This window comes from Eulemur rufifrons, chromosome 3, assembly GCF_041146395.1.
Source record: "Eulemur rufifrons isolate Redbay chromosome 3, OSU_ERuf_1, whole genome shotgun sequence".
In the NCBI taxonomy this organism is placed as follows: Eukaryota; Metazoa; Chordata; class Mammalia; order Primates; family Lemuridae; genus Eulemur; species Eulemur rufifrons.
In genome coordinates this window covers 6093396-6117984 of record NC_090985.1, presented here as the reverse complement: position 1 = coordinate 6117984, position 24589 = coordinate 6093396, and the positions used below count along the sequence as shown (strand labels likewise).

The window sequence follows — 24589 nt, the reverse complement described above, 5'->3', positions numbered from 1 at the left end:
ACCCAGTTTTCAGCACCCACTGTAGCCCATTCCTATTGTGCAGGCTGCTCTGCCCCTTCTCGCAGGGATAGAAACAAGCCGTGGGCAGTGAGATGACTCTCAGCGTCATTCAGCAAATCAGCAACTGTGGTTCTGGAGACCCCACAAGGGTCCACCTGTGCGCCCCGCTCCCAGTCATGAGGGCAGGCTCCCCAGGCTTGTCTGCCCAACACACCAGTAGGCGCTGCGTGGAAGTCACTGGGCACAGGCCCCGGAGGATGGTGATGAGAGAGGCAGCCACTCCTCACGGAGACCATGAGGAACCCGAGGGACAGCCCGGCCGCCCGCGGACTATGGCACTACCCGCCACTGCGGTGCTCCTGGGCACTCGCCCTGCTCAGCGGACGGGGCAGGGGCAGGGGCAGGGGCATGGGTGGGAGCACGGCGAGAAGCTTAGCAGCTCCATCCAGATGCGAATTGTCCCTCCCACACTTCCCGGGCTGCAGGGGCCTCCATTAGAGCCCCGGAGGAGTCAGAATCCACACCTCCGCAAATGGGCCGCTTTCCCAGGGCCCCCCTGCCCAGACCTTCCCTGGGCTCTGTGGGTTTTGACACCTCTCTGTAACCTGGCAGGGGGGCACCTCGCACCTTTGGTCCAGATAAAAGCTCAGGCCTGGAGGTGGCCAGCGCAGCCTCCCACAGCCTGCAGCCTGGGCCATGGCTCAGTCGTCTCCGCAGAACCTCCTCAGCCACGACCACTGGATCTTCTCCCAGGGCTGGGGCTGGGCCGGCCACTCGGACTCCACGTCGCCGGCCTCCTCCTCGGACTCGTCGGGTTCGTGCCCCTACGACAGCACCCGCGGCCCCTCGCAGCCCGCGCTCCCCGCCGGCAGCGCCCGCGCCGCGGAGGCAGCCCCGACGGCGCCGCGACGTGCGCGGACCTGGCCCTCGGGCGGGCAGCGGCAGAGCGCCAGCGAGCGCGAGAAGCTGCGCATGCGCACGCTCGCCCGCGCCCTGCACGAGCTGCGCCGCTTTCTGCCGCCGTCCGTGGCGCCCGCCGGCCAGAGCCTCACCAAGATCGAGACGCTGCGCCTGGCCATCCGCTACATCGGCCACCTGTCGGCCGTGCTGGGCCTCAGCGAGGAGAGCCTGCAGCGCCGACGCCGGCGGCGCAGCGACGTGGCGTCCCCGCTGGGCTGCCCGCTCTGCCCCGACGGCGGCCCCGCGCAGGCGCAGACGCAGACGCAGGTGCAGGTGCGCGGCCCGGGCCTGGGCTCAGCCGCCCACTCCGGGGAGTCCTGGGGGTCCCCGCCCGCCTGCCCTGGACGCGGAGCCGCGCCCGAGCATCTGGGGAGCGGGGTCCCGGACACAGATCCCTGGGTGACACCCCCTTACTGCCCCAAGATACAGTCTCCCCCGCATCCGTCCCAAGGAAGAACCCCTGACGAGTCTCTTTGGATGCAACCCCAAGCCTTTCCCAGGACGCAGACATCCCCAGAGCCCGGGAACTCGGCAGTGCCCTGGACCACGCCCCCGGGGCCCCTGGAGCTGGCTGCAGTATACCAGGTACGCGTCGAGGCCCTAGATGCTTCCCTTGGTCCCCGGACTTAAGTTGGAAATGGAACCTCTAGTGTGCAAAGAATCTCATACTTTTTACATCCCAGGTTATGTAATCTAATGTTATCTAACAGAGGGGAGAATGGAAGGAACCCTGACCTCCTTGGGGGAAGAGGTGGGGCCCTGAGAAGTTAATGCCACCACCAGTCACATCACTGCCACCCAGCAGTCTTCACAGCCATGGGGGAAAGGGGATAGCCCTCGAACTGGCTTAGAGAGTAGGAGGTGGAGACGGGGGGCTCTGTCAGGAAAATTGCTCCAAGTGCTCCTGTATGAAGGGTTCGGGGAGGGAGGAAGCCCTGGGGTAAGGGCAGTGCTCCTTGAGTAGACCGGCTCAGGAATGGTGACTTCATGTTCTCTTCAAGCTTCTTTCATTCATGAGGCCCATGACTGACTCCTAGTGCATAGAAGATCGTATTAATAACCAAAATTTACTGAAGACTTACTGTGTGCCCAACATCACTTGTGTATTAACTTATTCAGCCCTCCCAGCAACTCTGGGAAGTAAGTAGGTGTTATTAGCATCATCCCATTTTGCAGATGAGAAAACTGAGACTACATGAGGTTACCTGAGTTCTCATTGGTAGTGAGTAGCAGAGCTTGGATTTGAGCCGTGGCAGTGTGTCTTTGGAGCCAGGGCTCTTAACCACTGTAACCGCTTTGCTTCGCTGCATCCATGGACCAGGGCTGTGCAGACTCTGCCATTCACACCTGGGGGAACTTTCAGGTTTGAAATCTCATCAGGTAGTGGCCCACTAACCAGCTGCTCTTACTTCTCTTGCAGGGTATCTCTGTGTCTCCAGAGTCCTGTCTGTCGCTGGAAACCCCACCCCTTCTGCCCCGCCCATCATGCCAAAGACTCCAGCCTCAGACCCAGTGGGGATGCTGGAGCCACAGTGCAGAGGTGCTTCCCTGCTCAGACGACCAGGGACCAGGCCCCGCCTTCCAGCTCAGTGAAACAAGCCCTCCCCAGAGCTCAGGCCTGCGGCTCAGTGGCTCCCCTGAACTTTGGCCAGAAGATCTGGAGGGGGCCCACCTGGGTGCCTTCTACTAAATGGGATTGCCTGCCCCCTTTTCAGCCAGGACTCAGGCCTGTCACGTGGGTGCCTCATTTGCTACCTCAGTGGTTTTCAAGCTTGCTGTTAGCCAAGGATCCTTTTGCCCTGGGATGTCTTTCAAGGAAGCAGTGCTTGACACGGGTAGTGGCTGGGGCAGTGTCTTCCACTGCTAGACCCCCGCAGAACGCCCGGTGCTCTGCACAGCAGTCCGAGCTGCTGTAGGATGAGGGCTGTGGGCTGCTTGACCCCAAAGGCGGCGGGGCTGGGACTGTGGGGAGTGGGTGTGGGGGCAGGCCCCATGCTCAGCTTCTTGGTGATAGCCAGAAGCCTGTGTACTTAAATTTTTTGTACTTCTTAAAAGAAAACACACAACAAAAATTTGGTTTGGTCTGTTTTTGTTCTATCAACTTGGGTTTTGGGTTGGTGTTTTGATTTGTTTTATTTTCTTTGTCTCTGGAAAAGAAAAAATTGTTCCCCTTCTGGGGGGAACAAGTCATGCTACTCTTCTCCTCCCTAAATCCACGCCTTCCAAGGTTGGCATGGGCCTCACTTGCCAATTTGATAATACTTACTGCAGCTGGGCTCCAGGGCCAGGGGCTCCCCTTGGCCTGTGTGCAAAGTGGCACAGGTGGGCTGGGGCTTGGGCCTGTTCGCTCACCGCAGACACAGCACCACTGCCCTCTTGCATTCTTCTGGGTGCGTTCCTGCTGACTGCGGGCTGGGTGCACGCAGCTATGGACTTCTGGACAGACGGGGCCTCAAAACAGGGAGACCAGATTCCCAAAGACCTGTGATTTAGAGCTCTTTCACAACTCTATCAAATTGGTTTTCAAAGGCTGGCTGTGAGCGGCCGCTGTGTGCTAGGCCCAGTGTGTTGGTTGCCAGGGCTGCCACACCAAACTACCACAGACTGCGGGGCTTAAACAACAGAAATTTATTTCCCCGCGGTTCTGGAGGCCAAAAGTCCAGGATAAAGATATAAGCAGGGTTGGTTTCTTCTGAGGCCTCTCCTTGGGTTGCAGATGGCCACCTGTTCACTGTGTCCCCACATGGTCACCCATCTGTGTCTTAATCCCTTCTTACAAGGACACCCATCATATTGGTTTAGTGCCCACCCTACGGACCCCATTTAACCTTGGTTACCTCCTTTAGGGATCTGTCTCCAAATACAGTCACATTCTGAGGTGCCAGAGGTTAGAGCTTAACCGTATGAATTTTAGGGGGACACAATTCAGCCCATGACACCTGGTGTTGGGTGCCAGAGAGAAAATATTTCCCAGCCAATGAGGTGACTTACAGGGAAACTAATGAGCGGAGCCCAGATCCTAAATGCAAGGATGGGGGTCTGCATAAGGCGCTTTAGGACTAGGATGTGACAGCCTGGTGGGAGGCAGGGGTGGCAGTCCCATTTCGTTCTGTTTCGTTCTTGAGTGACCTGCTCCGTTAGTCCTGCTGCCTTGATTGTGCTGTCCTGTAAGAGTGAGAGGCACGGCCAGGATCTTGGGGAAATGACGCCATGATCTGTTAGCAAAGGCTCCCATGGGCAGGGGACCCAGCAGTGGTGGTGACTTCCTTCTGTATCTGCTGGCTCGGGAGGGGAGAGTTGCAGGAGAGGTGACCTTGGAGACAGGTGTTGAAGGATGCGCAGGAGTTTGCCAAGAGGAGTGAGGGAAGAGTGACCCAGGCAGAAGAAACAGCACGAGCCAAGTGGAACCAGAAGTAGCTAGCGGCTAGAGTTGACAGGGAAAAGGACGATCAGGGGTTGGGAAGGAGCTCGGCCGCATGGCTGTGGCCGTGTGGAGCCCCCTGTCCTGGTGTGGCGGGACACACAGAAGGTGGGGAATAGCGGGTGAGCTGGGCAGTGCTGCTCTCGGTCCCTTTGGCAGCTTCATAGAAATGGAGCCAGGCACAAAGCCACTGAGACGGGCCAGGTCGAGAGAAGGGAAGAGAGGCAGCCCAGAGCACGAGCTGCCTGACCTCCTGGCTTGTGCTCCTGGCCATGTGCAGGGTGTCCCATCTGACCCTGTGTGGCTGCCCTCTCCCTGCTGCCATGCCCTGTGGCATCAGGCAAGTCACTCCCTCTCTGAGCCCCAGTTTCTTCAACTGTGAAGTGGAGGCAATAATAGACCCTACCTCTCAGGCTTCTTATACTTGGCACATAGTAAATACTCAATAAAATGAGTAGCTGAATAGAGTCATGTTACCCAAAAGATGACCTAGTCCAGTGGTTCCCCAAATCTGGCTGCATGTGGAGCCATCCTGGTCCCAGGACCCTAGTCCAAGAGGGTGATTCAGTGAATTAGGTTCCCCGGCTAAAGCCCCAGGTTCCTAGGCTGTGACAGGACCCTTTCTAGGGGATTCTGAGGCCCAGCCAGCTTTGGGAGCAACAGCTATTCTTCATTCATTCATTTTATAAGTGAGGAAACTGAGGCCCAGGGAAGGGAGTGACTTCCCCCAGCCCTCCAGAGAGGTGTGGCCGCAGGCCCCTGACTCCTGCAGCCCTTTCTCCCTTCCACCCTCCCACCCTGCCACAAAGACCTGAGGTCTTGGCTTCCTGGACTCTTGGCATCTGTGCTGAAGGCAGAACTAAACAACAGTCCTGGGTCCTTCCTGTGGCTCCCACCTCTCTGGCTCCCACCTGTCCCTGTGGGGACAGAGGCAGGGCCTCCCAACCACGCTCTCCAGCTCCCAGGCCCTGCGAGGGCTTCAGTGGAGCCCAAGAGAGGACTGGCCTCCACCGGCAGCAGCTGGAGATGAGCATCCTCTAGAGCCTGGCAGCCCCATCCTCTGGGTACCCTCAACGTGTTCCTCTCAAGGCAGCAAAGGCAGAGCAAGTGGCTCCTGGCATCCCTGTCATTCCAGCCGAGGGACCATGTGTGGATTATGAGCTGGAGTCACCTGGGAGACGTCCTAGCTGCTGCTGGGGTGAGAGCAGCTCAGCTCAGGCTAATTCTGCAACTCCTGAAGCCTCAGCCCTGCCTCCCATCTATCCGTCTGTCTGTCCCTCCACCCGTGGCTCCATCCCAGGCATGCAGCTCTGGCTGCACCTCTCTGCCAAGTGCCTGGCGCAAGACAGAGAGAGGCCGATGTTGGTACCCCATCTGGGATGACTGGTCTACCCACACCTTCTTCCTGGGGACCCCAGTCACCATCCAGAAGAGACTGGAGTCACTGAGTAGCTCACCCAGGCCTTTCAAAGACAGTGCAGTGGCGAGGACACACTGGTTTTGCATGTGGGCAACTGAGGCTGGGAGAAGGGCCCTGTGGGCCCAGGTCTGGCCCTGTGCTGAGCAGTTGCTCAGCTGGGCTGCTGCCCCCGCCTCCACAGCTGCTCCTTGCTGATCCGCAGAACCTTCCCCCCCACCCCCTCCTACCCCCCCCACCCCCCGCTGGCCTCCAGCGCCAAGGGGTCATCCCCCTGCAGACAGAGCCCTGGGCAGGGAACCAGCAACCTGAGTTCTAGCTGGTTTCTGCTCTTTGACCTTGCTCAGGGTTCTCCAGGCAGGTCTCTGGCTCTGGGTTGTCCTCACTGCATCCCGGGACCGGCCTCCTCCAGCTACGCACACACGCAGGGCCTTGTGAACGCCAGCATGGTAGGCTGCCCAGTGGCACGAGCGTGGCAGCGTGGACAGTACCGACCTGCCCCAGCTCCGGGTGGACAGTGGGCATCCACACATGTGCAGTAGAGCCGGACAGCGCGTTCTAGTTCTGGCCCCACTAAGCTGTGACTTAACCTCCTTGCCCTTCAGTTTCCTTGTCTCTAAAACTGAGATAAAGACAGTCCTTATCTCACAGCACGAAGAAGACTAAACGAGATAATGTGCATAAACTCTTCTCCCTGGCAGGCCAGCTCTCCCCTGGAATGTCCCGGGAGCCCGGAGCCCATCAGGGACCCAAGATGGTGAGGCTGGCCCCTCCCCCAGCCGGCCCCCAGAAGGTCAAGTGCCAGCCACAGCCGCTGGGTACTGGCGACAGGAAGGGCCAGCCCAGAGGGGCTGGGGGACTTAATCTGCGGCAGCCCAGGGAGCCTCCCGGCTGGTGGAGGGACATCGCCCCCCATCTCTGCAGGGCCCCATCTCTGCAGGACTCCGCCCTGCTCTTTGATGTGCGGATGGTGGGAGGGGGGTGCCTTCCTGGCCCACTGCCTGCTTCTCACAAAGGGGAAGGGGCTGGAGGGGCTTGCAGCCAGGAGACAGGGCCCAGGCAGTAATAATACCAGCTGTCCTATGTGTCAGGCCACGTGCTAAGTACGTGAATCTCCACACATCCACACACCAACCCAACAGGCCTCGTTACTTCCTCTTGTAAATGAGCAAACTGAGGCTCGGGGGTTTGGGTCACTTGCCCAAGAAACAGTGGCTGAGCCGCGATCTGAAACCAGACCTCCTGGACTCCAAGGTTCCAGCCCACAGTGTTGGTTGGAGGTGACTAAGGCCCCCTGCAGCTGTTATCACCTTCCTCTCCCTCCCATCCTGCTCGGATGCTCTGCTGGGCCTCGTGGGGCTGAGGCTGAGGTGAGCCTCCCACAGTCTGGCTCCCTTTGCCAAGAAGGGCCCACCAGGAGCCGTGTGGGTCCCAGAGGTGGCCTGGGTGATCTGGGGCACAGCACCCATCTTAGGAGCCTGGTAAAGCTGTCTCCACCTGGCGGCTTGCCTGTCCCCTCAGCCCAGCCCATCCCTGTGTGCCACTCTAGAAAACAATCCCTTTCCAAGTTGATATCCCACCTGCCCACCCCCCACAGAGCCTGCAGAGGCGGTGGGACGTGGCCCTGGCTGACGAGTGGTCACACCAGGCCTGGGCCCGGGCTTGCTGCCTTCCCTGCGCTGACCTTTCCCCCACTGTCGCAGGTGTCCCAGGCGTTCCTGTGGTGCAGGAAGCGGGGTGCAGCCAGCACCTGCTCCGTTGCCTCACGCAAGGGCGGGTGCTTTCTAGAGCGCACCCTCTGCACTCTGCCAGGACCCGCTGTCGCCATGTGGGAGTGCTGGGTCCACAGTTGCTTCCCCGACACCCGGCATCTTGAGCCGCCACAGCCCACAGGAGTCGGGCTGAAATGATCCCCGCAGGCAGACACCTGCGGCGGCACGGGTGCAGCGCGCCCTCGGGAAGGGCCGGCAGGCTGGGCACTCGTCCCCTCCCAGGCCCCACAGAGCTCCCTATCACCCCAGCTCTCCTCCGCCTCAGCATCCCCAGCTGCAGTGCCGACCACTCTTGCCTTAGTTTAGTAATGAGCCTCAAGTCATCTAGAAATCCTTTATTTACAATTTCTCTTAGAAAAAATATACAGATCTGCTGCCTGCTGATTCCTCAGGTTTGGGGTCTTTATGGGAAGGTGAGAAGAGGGTGCAGGGCGGCCCCACCAAGGCCGTCCATTGTCCGTCGAGGGCTTCTGCTCACGCGGCCCTGCAGCTGGGCTTCCCTGAGATCAGCCCCAGCGCCCTGGGCGACAGGCGCCACGCCAGGCCTGGGGCAGGGCTGGCATGAGGGGCAGGGCTGGGAGGTGCTGGGACAGGCTGGCCATCAGAAACTAGACTGGCCCCAAGGGCAGAGCAGAAAGGATGACACTGATGCCTCAGGCTCCGGGAATGGAGGCCCCGTCACAGGTGACTGGGACAGACACACATGGGCATCTTGCATGGGGGCCAGGAGACTTGAAGGACCAGGACTATTTGTTGTTTTCTGTGAACCACGTAAGCACTGTCTCCTTGTTCTCCTTCACCCACTTGATGTTGGCTTTCGTCTTCTCCAGGGCTTGCTCCAGGGCCCGGGTGCCTGAGCCGAAGCCTGTTTCCTGGTTGTCCTCCTTGAACTGTTCCAGCTGCCGGGACACAAAGGCTCTCAGCCCCAGGCTGGGCTCTAACACGCATCATCGAGGGGAGGGTCTCCCAGTCCTCTGGCTCCCCACTCCACTTTAGGGCCCCCAGGGATGGGGACCATGGTGTGGAGGACCAGTCCTTCACCTTTCCCCAGGGCAAAGTCCTCACCTACGCAGCCCCAGGTACAAGCTGGCTCAGGAAGGTATGTATGTAGCCCTCATCCTGTGATATTTCATTGAGGTGACCCTTAGTTTTTAACTGAATTATAATCTCAATCCAATGGAGAGGGGAGGGAGGGAAGAATTAAACAGACATCACATGGAAGCAACCAGCCAAATCTAAAATGTGGAAATTTCTAAACCAGAAATGATCCAGTTGCTTCAATAAATAAATGGCTTTAAAAAAAAAAAAAAAGACCATTATAGCTTATAAGACATACCAGTATTGGAGATTCCAGCCAGGGCAATTAGGCAAGAAAATGGAATAAAAGGCATCCAGAGAGGAAGAAGTAAAACTATACAGGCAGATGACATGATTTTGTATACATAAAACCCTAAGAAATCCAAACATAAACACACACACACACACACACACACACACACTCACTAACAAACTGTTAGAACCAATGATCTCAGCAAGGTTGCAGGATACGAGCGGGATACAAAAATCAATTGTATTCCTATACACTACCGATGAAAACCATGAAAATGAAATTAAAGGAAACAATGCCATTTATAACAGTATCAAAAACAATAAAACACTTAGGAATAAATTTGGCAAAAGAAGTATAAAACTAGCATACTGAAAACTCTAAAATATTGTTGAAATAAATTATAGAACACCTAAATAAAAGGAAAAAAGGCCCAAATAAATCTGTGTTCACGCATTGGAAGATTTAATATTATTAAAATGGCAATAGTTCCCAAATTGATCTAGAGATTCAATGCAATCCCTATCAAAATTTCAATTACCTTTTTTTTTTTTTTTTTTTTGCAGAAATTGACAAACTGATCCTAAAATTCATAAGGAAATGCGAGGGACCCAGAGTAGCCAAAACAATATTGAAAACACTGGAGGACTCACACTTTCCAGTTTCAAAACTCACTACAAAGCTGCAATATGGTGCTGGCATAAGGAAGGAAAGAGAGATCAGTGGAATAGAATTGAGAGTCCAGAAATAAACCCTACATTACAGTCAGCTGATTTTCAACAAGGTTGCCAAGCCCATTCAATAGGAGGCATAGATTTTTTCAACACATGGTGCTGGGACAACTGGATAATGACATGGAATCTAGAACCCTGCTTCACACCATACGTGAAAATTAAGTCAAAATAGATCAAATTCCTGCATGGAAGAGTGAAAATAATAAAACTCTTAGAAAAAATAGGTGTAAATTTTGGATTAGGCAATAATTTCTTAGATATGACACCTTAAGTATAAGCAACCAAAGGAAAAATAGATAAATTGGATTTCATCAAAATTAAAAACTTTTGTGTATCAAGAGTACAAAGACACTCAATTCATACAATGAGAGACAATATTTGCAAATCATATCTCTGATAAGAGTCTAGTATTAAGATTATATAAGATCTCTTGGATCACTTGAGGAGTTCGAGACCAGCCTGAACAAGAGTAAGACACTATCTCTACAAAAAAATAGAAAAATTAGCTGGGCGTGGTGGCACGAGCCTGTAGTCCCAGCTACTCGGGAGGCTGAGGCAGGAGGATCCCTTGAGCCCAGGAGTTGGAGGCTGCAGTGAGCAACGACTTCACTGCATTCCAGCCTGGGCAACAAGGGGAGACTCTGTCTCAAAAACAAAAAAAGAATCAACCTAATGCAATAAGTTGTCTTTGTCTGGCTTCTGATTCAAACATATATATCAATTGCAAAAAGACTTTAAAAACAACCTAGAAAATTTGAATATGGCCTGGGTATAAGATGATAGTAAGGAATTGTTCATTTTCTTGGGTTTGCTAATGACAGTGTGATTATGTTTTTAAAATGCCTTTATCTTAGATATGACTAAAGCATATACAGGTGAAATTATGACAGTGACATGCTATAAAATTGCCTACCCCAAGAGTATGGGCAAAATGTTGATAATTGTTGCACCTGGGTAATGTGTACATGGAGGTTCATTGTATCATTCTCTTTACTTTTGTGCCTAGACAACAATTCCAAGATGAATTTTTAGAATTGAATTGGCAACACTGACAGCTTCTTCTGTAAACTAGGAAAGCCTGGCAACGTGGAGCCGGCGCGCCCTCGTGACCACGCTGAGCGGGAGCTGACTGGTAGCTGCCCCTTTGCACCGGGAAGGGGCCAGACGGAATCCAGGGCTGGGGGACAGCTCCTTACCTGTTTCAGCTCAAACTCTGTGGAGAATCGTCGGGTCACTCCCTTGATGAGGTTGGAGAAGGAGAACGAGCCGCCACCATAACTGCAGGGCAGGGAGAGAGGGGCCGTAAGGGGCTGGGAACTAAGGGTCGCCGCCTGGCAGGCGACACTGACTCCTCACAGCTGCCCCGCGAAGGAGGCCAGATTATAGACGCACTGAAATGACTGACATGCCTCAGCAGACACCACTAGGACGTGGGGAGCCAGGACTTGAACACAGGTCTGACTGCAGAGTCCCTCACTGCCCTCTCTTCCGGAGAACACTCCCCCCCAAGCTGGGTTACTGTCTGCCCGGTCCGTGCAGCCCCCCACAGATGGGCCGGGCTCGGGCCCACCTCGGCGCTTGTCGCCCCCACTCCCTCTCCGCAGACTCACTCCTCAAAGAGCGTCTTCCAGTTGGCCTGGATAAATTCCCAGACCAGAGGTTGCCCAATGACGTTGTTGACAATGCTGATGATGGTGGAGGTAGCGTCCTGCTTCCGGATCAAGCTGGAGTTCAGGGTGTAACTCAGGTACCTGTGAGGGCCGGATACCGGTCAGCGACCACTTCCGAGGGCTACGGGCCGCAAAGGACCCTCCTCTCCCACACACATCACCTCCTCCTGCATCCCCCCCACGGCCCTTTGGTGTGCAGAGAGCTGAGGGACCCATTGGTCCCACCTCCCTCTGTAGATGGGAAACTGAGTCACCAAAGCAGGGTCACAGGGTCACTGGCTATGCCACAGGTCATGCCTGACATGGAAATATTCAACCATGAATAAACGAAGGAAGGAGAACTAGAGTCCCAAGCCCTGGCGTCAGGTAGGTGGCCACTCCTGTCTTTCACGTTGTGGGTCCAGGTGACAGCATGTGAGGCACGCAGTGGGGGCTTGAGGGGGTGCCCGGCTGGACCTTCAGAAGGACTCAGGTCCGGCTACGCCAGAGCCTGGGCAGGAGGGAAATGAGTTGTCGATGGAGGCTAAGAGGCCGCAGCAGTTAAGAGCCAGGACGTGGACCCAGACCTGAGCTTGCCTCTTGCGTCTGCCGCTTACTAAAGCCTCTGGTCTTTGGGCAAGTCGCTTTGCTTCTCTGAGCCTCAGCGTGCTCCCCTGTGACACGGGAAGGCACTGCCCCACCTCAACAATTTGTGAGGAGGGCAGGGGCCTGCCTGGTCCCCCCGGGGAGCGCAGGGGCGCGCCAGTCCTGTCCCGCTGGTCCTCACCTGTTCAGGATCCACACCTCCCTGCTGCAGGCCAGGCCTGCCCGGAGTTTGTCAGCCTCGTTCACCAGCGTGGCGTTTTGGAACTGCTCCCAGGCAAAGTCCCACTCCTCCTCACCGCCCAGGGAGATGGCGTTGCAGTAGATGGTGGTCCGCAGGTTGGGGTGGATCCTGGGGCAGGGTGGGGACGTGAGGTGTGGAACAGCAGCAGGGAGCAGGGACAGGGTGGTGGGCTCCTGGCTTCGGCGTGAGGGGCAGATTGGTGGGGAAGGAGCAGCAGAGACACTCACGGGTTAACGCTGGGGTTCTCCATCCACTGCCTGAAAAGGTCGGAGGCCAGCTGCTGACACTCAGAAAGCCCATTGGAGCAGGCGGTGCTGATGGCGTTAATCTCGCAGTACCTGCGCGGGGTGACACGAGGTTAGCACGCCTGGCCCAGACTCCAGCCAGGATTCGCCTCCTGACACACAACCCGGCCCTTGAGGGCTCCCCTATTTGCCTTGTGCCTTGGGCCTGAGCTTTCTTGGTCCCCAAAGCAGCCCAGGGACCCACAGGGGCTGGCACACGGTCCAGCCCCAGCTGCAACACCTGGAAGCTATATAACCTTAAACTGGTGATGTGGCCTCAGAGAGTTTCAGTTTGGGCCTCTTAATAAAGAGATAGTCTAAAATGAATACTGTACCCAGTGACTTCAGTGGTACCCTTTTTTCCTGAGACCATATATAATTTTAGTGGCAATAGAGTCAGTGCTAATCTAACCAAATTACATATATATATTCATAAAGAATTATTTCACATGGCATTCTCCACATGAAAAAAAAAATTCTGGGAGATGGTCCAAGGATGTTCTATGTCAAAACATGGCCTATTGGCCCTAAATTTTCCTAAGAGGTAGCGGCTTATCTGTGATCAGCTGTCAGAAAGTAAATTCCATTTAAGCTCTTTCATCAGCAAATTCAAAAGTGCCTCCTACAAGGGCACAGTTAACCTTTCTTCTTTGGATTCCAAGTTTTGATTTCTCTCTCTTGAATTCAGAGATTGAGAGTTCAGAAACTGACTCTGCACAGGATCTTTTGACTATATCAAAAAGCAAGTCTTTTAGGGGTTATTCTCATACATGTTAAAAAAAAAACAGACCACACAGAGCCTCGGGGCAGGACCCCCGCTCCTGGGTGGGCGTCTCCCCTGCCGGGTGGCCCCTAGTAGCCAGGCACTGCCAGGGCGTTGCTCCTGACGCCCCAGGTTCCCTGAGACCTCCAGACCCACAGGAGGTCACACTCACTGGTCCATCAGGCTCTCCGGGACGTCAGTCCAGTTGCTGGTGATATTTTTGAAGTGGTAGAAGAGGGGCGTGACCTGCTTCTTCAGGTAGTTCTGGGGAAAAGAAAACATGAACAGCTTCAAAGACTCACACCTGACCTGCCTGGAGCCCCACAGACCCCTGACGTGGGGGGACAGGCGCTGGCAGGGAGGTCAGAGCCCAGGGCCTGGCCCCGGGCAGACAGCGCTCACAGTAGGTTGGTGACTGAGCTGCGGTTCTTTCTCCTCAAAGCCTCAGTCGGTTCCAGCATCCTCTGTCTGAGACACCGTTTCTGAATAGTGCTTATCGTGCGGAATTTAGAAAACACAGAAAAGCACAGGCAGAAAGTACAAGAACACCCAGGAGCTAACCGAAACTGTGATCTCCAAATGAGTGGGTCTACTCCTTCTTTTTTCTACTCTTCCTTCTTTTTTACTTAGCATATCTACCATTCTGCACACAGCTTTTGCCCACCAACATCGTAACAAAAGCAGGAACTGGTGTTACTAAAAGCCTGTGAACTCTGGTTCCACGTGGCAGATTAGCTGCGCCAACCTAGAGCGTCCAAGTGTCAAAGGAATCAGCCCCCAGGAACAAGGAGCACAGGAGAGGCAGGAGCGCATCTGCCGGCGGCACAGCACAGGCGCCGGGCTTGGTGGAGTGGGAGAATTTGCGACTGAGCATCTGTAGAAAGGGAGACAGAAGCAGACTTGCTGTGACAGGGCTCAGAATTAAAGGGACAGGTCATCAGGGGATGTGGGGACGCAGGGGCTATGAGAGGGAGGTGGAGACAAAGTCTGTAGGAGTAATTCAATCCCCAAGTCCCCTCCTCCCCCCTTGCAGCAGGCAACACCCCTCACCTCCCCCGTGGGAGAGACTGGACCGGGAGCTCAGAACATGGGGTCACCAGACACAGTGGGAGGGTTGCTGGATTGCAAAGAGGGTCAGAGGTGGAAGTTTCCATGCTGAATAGCGGTATCCTGGTTCCCTCCCGACTCTGATCCCAGAGCGTGAGTATAAGACGGAAGCTCACTCTCCGGCAAAACTGAATGGTCTCGAGAGAACACACCCACGGATACTCGTTTGTGAGGGTCCTCACTGAGGAGTTACTTGGCCACTCGTCACCCCGCAACGAGGCCTCTCCCTGCCCTCAACAGGCGACAAACTCCACCCTCCCTGGAGCTTCCGATCACTTCTTCTTGTCTCACTCTCAAATCCAGAGCGGCAGCCCAGCCTCCAGCTTGAAAGGAGACCAAAACAAACATGAAACTCGGAGGAAACAAGTCAACGGGAAAAAAAAAACTTCCTAAAAGCCTGCAATAAACACCCTCCGAGAGTGAAGACATTGCACAGGACGCTGGAACCAGAAAGAGCATTTGGAAATCTAAAAATATGACAGAAGAAATGAAAACAATTGCCCGGCGAGGTGGTGATGCAAAGCTGAGCGAACCTCCCAGAGGGCAGAACAAAAAGTGAACAAGCTGGAAAACAGAAGATGTCAGGAAGCTGGAGGACCAGGCAGGAAAAACAAGCTGGATTAACAGGGGTTCCAGAAGGCGACGTACCTAGAAAAAAGGAGGGGCAGAAAGGCTAAAGAAGCAATGCGAAAATGTTCTAGTACTAAAGGCCGTGGACATCCGGATTGGAAAAACTGGAAGGATGAGAAAGGGCCCACATCAAGGCCCACCAGGATTGATAGAAGCACCCAGAAGCTTCCAGAATGGGGAGAAACTGATCGCATCAAAAATAACTAGAAATGAGAAAGGCTCGGGCTTCTGAACGGCAACACCAGAAGCTGGATTTCAACGGAGCAAGATCCTAAACATTCTGAGGAATAATTTCCAACCTAGGAACCTCTAAACCCATGTGAATTCTCAATCCAGCGTAAGAGCAGAATAAAGACACTTCAGACAATCTACCTCAGAAAACGCACCTCTCATGAACCCTTTCTCAAAAACTCCTGGAAGATGTGTTCCCCGATGAGAGAAAAAAAAAAAAAAAAAAAATCAAGAAAGAATCCAGGGGACTCGGGACACGGGAGATGCGACACAGGAGAGGGAGCCGTCTCTGAGCAGAGGGCTGTGTAGCAGTTCCAGAGTCCGGGACCGAAGACTCCAGGAGGGAGGCCTCCGGGCAAAAGCAAAACCGATGTATCATGTGGTGCATTTGAAAATGTGTACAAAAATGGAAACATAATATTTAGATAACCACACTAAAACAAACGCTGAATACTAATTTGACTAAATATTGTGATTTAGCTACATGAGGAGGATGAGGGGAACCCAAGCAGAGTTAAAACTACATTTACTAAAATGCTTTTCTTACCATAAGGGTGTTAACAGATGACTTAAGATTTTTTAATAAAAAAAGATCTCTTCAAGTATGATCTCACGGCTATATAACATCCCATCCAATGTGTATTCCACAGTTTGACTTTGCCAGTCCCCGACTCTTAGACATTGAAGTACTTGATCTTTCATTAACCACGCTGCGGCGAACATCCCATGCACGTAGCTTCATCCAGAACAAGCCTGAGTTTGCTTCTGGGCTCCCAAGTGAGAGCCTCAGCCCCCAATTGGGTCACTGTGTTCAGCGTTAAAACACTGCCGGGCTGTCAACCCTGGCGTCTCCCTCACAGCCCAGGAGGGCTGGCCAGGCAGGGCAGGGCCTGCGCATCTCACAGAGGAGTTCACTGGGACTGAGAATGGGTGCCCAAGGCCACACGGCCGGCTAAAAGACAGGTCTTCTGCCCCTCAGCACAGTGACGTTTTCTGTGCCTTCCGGAAGCATTCATTTTCCATATTTTGAATTGGCAAATGTTGCTGGAAGCTTCAGTGACATCTTTGCGTCCCACCCACTCTGCTCACCCTTTGAGCTCCTGCTTCCTCCGCCTCCATACCCCTCTCAGGCACTCACTCCTTGGCTCTCAGGAAAAGACCCGAGCCGGCAACATTTCCGGCCACTTCCTAGTGGTGCCCTGGCGGGCACCGGGCACAGGGGAACCCTGCCATACAACCTCGTACCTTCATGGGGCCATAGACCTCGGAGCGGTCGAACATGAGCTTGAAGTAGTTCAGGCTGTCCAGGGCGGCCTGCCAGGGCATGTACTCCCTCTCTTGGATCAGGAAGAGGGTGTTGTTCAGCGCCAGAGTGACAGAGACCTTCTGGGCACTGGGAACAGGCAGAGGGGCCCAAGTAAGTGCCCCCACCCAGCCCAGCCCAAGCCCTTAAACCTGGGTCCCTGTGTGCCCTCCTGGAGCCCAAGGTCCCAGGGCCCCAACCGAGCCAGCTCAACCATTTGCCACAGGGAAGGAGCACCGTGGCTGCCGGGTGGTGTCTTGGACAAGGCCCTGCCCTCACCACGGCCAGTCCCATTCCCATTGTACAGATGAGGAAACTGAGGCTCAGAGAAGTGAACTGACTTGCCCAAGGCCACACAGCTCATAAGAGTCAGAGCTGAGATCCAAAAGGGCAAAAAGCCTGCGCCCTTAACTCTGCCCACCTCTTCTGATTTGACGGACCCTCTAGGCCTCCCTCCCTCCTCCTCCTCCTCCTCCTCTGCCATCTGTGCACATTTGGTCCACAAATGTCCTTGTCTGTGGGTGACATCGCTCATGGCAAAGAGCTTAGCACCTCACCACAAACACAGTGGGTGCTCGATAAGTGTTTACCCATGCTGCATCCCTCCTGTCCTATCCCTCCCAGGTTTGTTTTAGCACCTAGCACAGCGGCCTGGCCCTCAGTCGGCCCTCAGGAAAAGCTTGGTGTTGTGGACTAGAACGTGGCTTTGGAGTTGGGTGGGCCTCCGTCTGGCTGTCATGGGCTACTGTGTGACCTCAGCAAGGTGTCAGGTTTCTCATCTATGAAATAGGCGTATGGGGACCAAGGGAGGGACATAGAGGAGCACACGGAGCCCACTGCACAGGGCCCGGCACACAGGAAGGGCAGTGGGAGGGAGCCGGGCTCTCATCACGGACTTGGACTCGCTGAAGTCGTGAGGCTTCTGCCGCTGAGCCAGGAAGGGGGTCACTCACCTGGCCAGGTTGAAGGCGTCGTTGATTATCTGCGCCCGATTGATGACAGGGATGGCCTAGAATGGGAAACAGGAGCATGTGACCACGGGCTGGCAGTGGGCGGCAGGCCTTGTGGTCTGGGGCCCCACTTGGGGCAGGGGACAGGGCGGGGTAGCAGACACCCACCGACGGGTCTGTCTGCAGCTGAGTCTGAATCTTGTTCCAGTTGTCTTCGTCATAGTTCACCTGGTAATAGCCTGTCACATTGATGTTCAGCAGGATCCACTCACTGTCGGCGGTTTGGAACAGGGGGCTTTGGGCTGCGGGGAGGGACCAGAGCTGTGCGGGGCTGCTCAGAGGCCACGGGCCGACCCCGGACCTCCTCTCTACGGCCTCGGCCAGGGCAGCGGCCCCCACAGCCTGGCACCGGCTCACCCTCAAGCTTCTGGGGCGATGCCAGGAGTGGGCAGGAAGGGGTGAAGAACTGGGCTGCCGGGTGACCTTGCAGACCATGAGCCATCTCTGAACCTCAGGGCCCACCCTGCCCCCCAGGCTCTGACAGCTGCCTCAGTGGCCCCACGACACACTCCCAGCCACGGACTCAACCACCCAGCCTCCTCCTCCTCGCCCTCCTCACTCCAGCACACGCTAGTCACCCTGGCTAGTCACCCCGGCGGGAACCCAGGCAACTCCTGCTCCCGTCCACTCAGACCCCAACACTGCTGTCTCTTCCTGGGGCTTAGCACCCCCTGCTCCCTGCCGTCCCCCTCCCCACTCGCCTCTCCCATACTTTCTTCTGGCAGCGAGGTCAGACCCAACCATAGCCACAGGTCAGAGCCAATCGCGTGCCCACTCCCCCACCCCCCACCCCAGCCATTGTCTTCTGCAGCCTGTGGGGCCCTTGGGGAACAGCTTCATCTCATGGGCACATCTCTGCCCTAGCCACACTCAGTCCCATGCTCTCTCCTACCTATGCCCCAACACTTGCTATTCCCTCTGCCTTGGAACACTGTTCCCTGCTGCATTAGCCTGCCCGACTCCTACCCTCCAGCTCACCTCCTCCGGGAAGCCCTCCCTGACCTCTCCATGACATGGAATGTCTCTATTCCCCCTCTCTGGCCCCAGACCGGTAGCCCCGACCACACACTGTGTTAGAGCACTCAGCACAGCACTGGAATGTCGCCAACTGCTGGTCTTTGTCTGTAGCCTTGGCAGAGGCAGAGGACGACTTGCCTTGACCTGGGTTTCCCCCGAGCCAGGCTGAGTGGGGCTCCTCAGACCGGGTGCCAGGCGCTGTTTTAGGCATTTTATGTGGATTTCTACTTTAACCCTCACACATTCCAATGGAATATTATTCCCAGCCCCATTGTACAGATGAGGAAGTAGAGACCAGAGAGGCATGATAACTTGCCCAGAGTCACAGAGCTGGACAACAGCAAAGTGGAGACTGGAACCAAAGAAGTCAGCTCCATGTGTGGAAGGAAATAATGAAGAGCCCCTGGCTGAGGCCCAACACGCCCTCAGAACACGGGGTGGGGCTACCGCCCACGGGGGCAGGCCTGGCCTACCTGTCTCGTTGCCCTCCAGCCAGTATTCCTCCTGCTCTACGCCATTCTTGAGGGATGAGATGGGCACGATCCACAGGTAGCTGCGACAAGAGAGCCAGAGGCCAGTGGTGAGAGACGGCAGCTCCTGGCCACTGTCAGCGAAGAGCAGGTCCGCCCCGAGCGCAGCTTCCGCCGGCTCTGGCACCGAGTGCCCCAGTCCCCTGGCTCTGGCGGGGGGCCTGCCCACGGCTGCCGGGGCTGGGTCCTACTACGGTCAGGGGCCCCACAGCGACCACCCTCCTCCCTGCCCAGGCCTCAGTGACCGCGTCTGCTCACTTGAAATCTGAGGGGCGAGTCACATTGGAGTCGGGGTCAAGGAGGAAGTGCTGCTGGGAGATGTTCCCTGTCTTGGTGTCCACAGTGATGACTGGGAAGCCCATCTGCAGGATCCAGGGGTCCATGATGTTGCGCACAGTGGTGGGGAGCTTGATGGACGTCTGGTTGTCCACAGCCTGTGGGCAGCGTGAGAGAGCGTGGCGGTCGGTGGGCTGCCACCCCCTGTCCCCTCCCATCGAGGGCACCATCTGGGCTGGCAGCCAGGAGCCAGGGTCCCAGTCCAGCTCTGCCTGTCCTCGGCTGTCGGTGCTGGGCGGGCCGGAGAACTTCCAGCCTCTGGTTCGTTCGACATCACTTAAGCAAATCTACGTGGCCCTCCATCCTGTGGCCCACCCTGAGGGGGGTGTGTGTGTGTGTGTCGGGGAGAGCATGCCTGGGACACCCACACTTCCTCCTGAATGACACTGGGAGGATGAGAAGGAAGAAGAGACAGGAGGAAAGCCAGCTGTCCAGACGTCTGTCACAGGCAGGGGCGAGGCACAGGCCGCTGGGGGTGGTGCGTGAAGGAAACGCACCCAGACTGGGTGTGAGGGGATGGGCTGCGGGTGGTTGTTATTGTCTCCTTGGGTCTTTGCATCCTTTCCCATGCATGTGCCTTGCTTGCTTTCACAGTGACAACAAAGCCAACTCCTGCTAATAATTGAGAAAAGGAGTCACCTGAGAATGGGGCCAAAAAGAGGGAGAAGCCATGTCAGAGGGTAACAGCTGAGGGGGGCCTGGGGGGCTGCGGGGTGGGCTCCGGGCAGGAGGGTGGGGAAGCAGCAGGGCAAGGAAGGGCGGGCAGGTGGAGGAGTGGCAGAGTCTGGGGGAGGAGGAGGGAACTGGTCCCAGTTGTGACTCTGTGACTAGACCCTAGGTCCCCCCTCCCTGGTGGGACTGGCCCTGGGGACTGGAAGGACAGCAGCAAAAGTGGGGGAGCAGCTGGACAGGAACACTGGGCCCTGGGATTCGGGAGAGCAGGTGGGCGCATCCGGCTGAGGCTGGTCACAGAGAGGGATGGGGGTGGCTGTCAGGGATGACAGGGAGCGTGTGGACTCCAACCCCAGGGGAGGCAGGCAGGGAGTGGCGGCCTCTGGGGAGGGCAGGAGGGTGTGTTGGTCGGAAGGTTTGCCCCGCAGCAGGGGCTGTGGGAGTTTGAGGGCAGAGGACGGTGAGGCGGGCGGGGCAAGGGGCACACCTGGTGCCCGGGGAGGTGCTGTGTGCAAGGACGACCGGAGGGGCCAGCCGGGCCGTGAGGCAGCTGGGAGGGCAGAGTAGGTTGAACTCCTGGCTCCAAAGTTCCAGGCAGAGGAGGTTTGGGCTTGGGAACTTTGAGGACCCGTTTCCTCACGACTACAGGGAAGGGGCCCCACGGCTCCCATCACAGAGCCTGTTTGGCGGGAGGTAAGCTGCGGCCGGGGGTCCCGGCCCACGGTCTCGCAACACCTCCTGCCAGGGGCCGTCACTGTGCCCACCGTACAGATGAGCACCGCCCGGGCTGGCCGCACGGAGCTGGCACAGCCCGCCACGCACGCACTGCCCCAGGCGCTTCGCCAGCAGAACAGCTCTGGGGGCTGACACTGACCTGCTGCAGGTGCTCCCACAGGTCCAGGTAGATGGTGTTCTGGTAGGCAAAGGTGTGCAGGTAGGACTGCGGAAAGACAGGCTGCAGTGAGGGCCAAGCTGGTGCCCCCACGCCCCACCTCTGTGGCAGGCCGCGGCTCAGGGACGAGGGGCGGGGGCGGGGGCTGGCCCCGGGCTGCTGTACTCACCGCCAGGCCCTCCTTGAACAGGTCCTCGGTCAGGAAGGTGGACAGCATCCTGAGCACCGCGGCACCCTGGGGAGGGGCGGGGGGCTCAGAAGGCTGCCCGAGCCCCCAGGACCCTGTGCCCCAGAGCCTGGCAGCCCCCTCCCCATGCTCCATTACGTCTCAGGACCAACAAGGAGGCAGGGTGGCACCTTGTTGTAGGTGATGGTATCGAACAGCTCGCTGATCTCGGCCGGCGTGTTGATCTCCGAAGCGGGAGTGGACAGCGGGTGGGAGGAGGCCAGCGCATCCACGGCCATCACAGGGTATATGTCGTTCAGCACTATGAGGTCTTTCTGCAAATTCCCGACGGCCATCAGGAGACTGGCCCGGGAGGGGTGGCCCAGGTCCCCCTCCGCCCCCACCCCAGGCCGCAGGGCAGCTGGCTCACCACGTTCCAGGTGGACTCTGCATAGTTGGCACCCAGGTACTCCACGTAGGAGGCAAAGCCCTCGTTCAGCCACAGGTCGTTCCACCACTCCACCGTCACCAGGTTCCCAAACCACTGCAGGAGAAGCGGTCAGCCCTGCAAGCCACGCCTGATGGGCACGACAGTCCCCAGAAGTACCCTCCACCAAGTGCCGGCCACCTGCCGACGTCATCGCAACCCCTCCCTCCTACTATCCTGCCAGGTGGCACCGTTCTCAGCGGCTCAGGGCAGAGCCAGGACTTGTGCCATCTCCTCCCAGAGCCCCTGTGTCTTCCCCTGCACTCCCTGTGGGGGGACTACCTGGTGGGCCAGCTCGTGAGCAATGACAGTGACCACCCGCTCCTTGTTGGCAATGGAGGACGACGTCGGGTCGTACAGCAGGGAGTTCTCCCGGTAGGTCACCAGCCCCCAGTTCTCCATGGCGCCGGCGTTGAAGTCAGGCAGGCCGATCTGGTCTGGGGAGGTGAGGCCGTTGGAAGGAGGGGCTCTGGGTGTGGCACCGGCCACAGCCTCCCACCGCAAGGCCCCTCACTCACCAGATTTGTTGAGTGGGTAGGGTGTGTTATAATGTCCGGCAAAGAAGTTTAGGATAGGGCCTGTCACATTCAGGGCATAACTGCTATGGTCCTCCTCAATGGCACTGGGCCGGGCCCAGATCCGGATCTGCGTGGTGGTTGGAAATGGGTGAGGGGCCCCTCCTGGACCCTGGTGCGGGTGAGCTGCATCCCAGGGCTCGGTGGGCTGGGGGACCAACTAGGCCTGGTCAGCAGAGGTGAGGGCCAGGGGGCCCTGGAGGCTGTAGGTCCCAGGGAGGGGGCTTTGGATGGAGAGTAACAATCGTCACAGCCACCATCTGTCTGACACCTATGCGTCAGGAACTCCTCCCATGAGCAGGAGCTGTTATTCTCATTTTTCAGACACAGGGACAGAAGCTCACAGAGCTCACTAGGTGTGGACTCAAACACTGGCCTAATGGTTCAGAAGCTGGTGCAGGGATGGAGGGAACAGGGTTACCCCTGGAGCCAGGGCCAGCCTGGGCGAAGGACAAATGGGTCTGGCTTCATACCAAGACGCCATTGGGTGCCTGCTCCTCCACGTGCGAGAACTCGCTCACGATATAGGCCAGAAGGTACGTGGACATCCTGGGCGTGGTCTCGAACTCGGTGACACTCCAGGTGGAGTCTTCCTCAAATGGGACGCTGGGGCCTAGGCAGGGAGCACACAAGCCTGTGGGGTGCGCCCTCTCTCCTGCCCTGCACCCCAGCCCCAGGGTGCCTGCGCCCCAAGGCTGTGTGACCCAGGACAGACACTCTCACCTTTGGGAAGCATGTTGGACAGAGCTGTGAAGTTCGCGGGGTGGATGAGCGTGATGTTAAATTCGGCCTTCATGGCCGGTTCATCAAAGCACGGAAAGGATTTCCGGGCGTCTGCAGCCTGCATCTGTGTCGTGGCCAACACCCTGCCCAAACCAGAGTGTTAGAGGGTGCTCCTGGGCGTGCAGGGAAAGGGGTGCTGGAAGGCTGTTCCGGCCTAATCCCTGCCGTCCAGCCCCCCTCAAGCAGCCTCCCCACCCGCCAGGCCAGCCGACTGTGGGAGGCCTGGCGGCTCCGGCAGTGCCATTAGCTGGGGCGTTGGGCAAGTTTCTCTCCTCTGAGCCTCAGATGTCCTGGCTGTGCCCCTCCTCCCTGACTCCCCATGTGGGCCGGAGAAGCCCTCCTCAGTTCGCCGTGTGGGCGGCTGCTCCACTGGCAGCCGTGGATGAAAGGATGGGCCCGCCAAGGGCTCCAGAAAGTCCAAAGGTCCCACATCTAAACCCTCACGCAGCCCCCAGCATCCAGCTGTGCCCTGGCACCTAGGACCTGCCCCCGCGGGCAGACCCAGCAAGAACTCACTTTTTGACATTGTTCTCCGTGTACTCGCTGCGGTAGAAGCCCGCCAGGTCGTCCGCCAGCTCCCCCTCGAACTCGCTGTCCATCTCATACTGGCTGTTCTCCTCCAGGGAGCCGTTGAGGTGCACCACCAGGTACTCGGTGAGCTCCACCAGCTCGGTGCTGACGATGCCAGGGGGCTGGGAGCCCCCCACGCCCCGCAGGGCCACCCTTTGCCCCTGGGTGAGGGTGTAGTTGAGCTGTTTGCTGTGGATGATGATGACATCAGTGGCCTCCACGCAGGTGAAGCGGACGGTGCTTGAGCCCTTGAAGATGTACAGGCCGTCGCTGTTGGGGGTGAGGTAGGGCCTCAGCGTCACCTGGTAGGAGTCGGGTATCAGCGTCTTGGGCAGCCGGTAGAGGTTCCACGGTTCGGTTTGGTCTGAGGTGGTGGCCGAGGTGGTGGTGGTGCTGGGGTTCCCGGGGGACACCGTGGGGCTCGTGGAAGACGCCGTGGAGCTCGTGGAGGACGCCGTGGAGCTCGTGGAGGATGCCGTGGGGCTCGTGGAGGACGCCGTGGGGCTCTCAGCGTTCCTGTTCTTCTCCTGGGCGTACACGACAGACAGGGCGATGATGGTGCTCAGAGCCACCAGGCCCAGGAGGATGCCCAGGATGCCCAGGGACTTGGAAATGTAGAAGCCCTTGGCCATGGCGAGGGCAGGGAGGGAGCTCGGGCAGCTCAGGCCGGGCAGAGACCGAGCAGCCTCAGGCCAGGCTTATATCCCTGAGAGGGAGGAGCCCGCAGCAGGCAGACTGGGCAAAAATTAACCAGGGCTCAGACAGGCGAAGGTCACTGGACTGGGCCAGGGCCGCTCTGCCTGGGCCTCTGGAGCGGAGGTCCAGGCGCGTGGGGAGCTCGGCTCAGGGGTGCCTGCTGGGAGCAAACAGTGTCCAGTTACAGGCTGCGACTGCCTGGGAGCTGGCCCGAGGGCTGAAGGGCAAGCTGCAGGCTGCAGGCCCAGCAGGCAGAGGGAGCGGCCAGGTGGCATTGCGTTGATGTGCCTGCAAGCCGAGATGGCGGGAAAAGCGGCAGGACTGAGGTTAGAGTCAGGGAAGGACTTCCCAAGAGCAAGACGTAGGAAATGCACAGAGAAGACGGGGACTGTTCCCAGCTCCTGTCAAGA

The 24589-nt window shown here is 57.2% G+C and overlaps 2 protein-coding genes across 3 annotated transcripts; one reads left to right on the top strand and one right to left on the bottom strand.

The window, feature by feature from the left end:
• The first annotated feature begins 666 nt into the window (after nucleotides 1-666).
• On the top strand, nucleotides 667-2650 carry MESP2 (mesoderm posterior bHLH transcription factor 2). Its single transcript, XM_069465717.1, has 2 exons — nucleotides 667-1545; nucleotides 2381-2650. The coding sequence occupies exons 1-2, from the start codon at nucleotides 697-699 to the stop codon at nucleotides 2648-2650; spliced, it is 1119 nt and encodes a 372-aa protein (XP_069321818.1). The 5' UTR covers nucleotides 667-696.
• Nucleotides 2651-7890: 5240 nt separating this feature from the next.
• ANPEP (alanyl aminopeptidase, membrane) lies at nucleotides 7891-24336 on the bottom strand. Of its 2 annotated transcripts, XM_069466618.1 has the most exons (21): nucleotides 23937-24336; nucleotides 23430-23876; nucleotides 22854-22996; nucleotides 22604-22743; nucleotides 22074-22200; nucleotides 21838-21992; nucleotides 21499-21612; nucleotides 21260-21403; nucleotides 21072-21137; nucleotides 20885-20950; nucleotides 19261-19436; nucleotides 18946-19025; nucleotides 17564-17697; nucleotides 17399-17454; nucleotides 16388-16535; nucleotides 13347-13438; nucleotides 12355-12465; nucleotides 12068-12235; nucleotides 11242-11382; nucleotides 10828-10909; nucleotides 7891-8469 (listed from the first exon to the last, which is right to left on the bottom strand). In XM_069466618.1, exons 1-21 carry the CDS (start codon nucleotides 24113-24115, stop codon nucleotides 8317-8319), a joined length of 2922 nt encoding a protein of 973 aa, XP_069322719.1. In that variant the 5' UTR covers nucleotides 24116-24336; the 3' UTR covers nucleotides 7891-8316. The 2 variants fall into 2 exon arrangements, with proteins under 2 accessions (XP_069322719.1, XP_069322718.1); XM_069466617.1 differs by having other exon boundaries at nucleotides 23430-24336.
• Nucleotides 24337-24589: the final 253 nt, after the last annotated feature.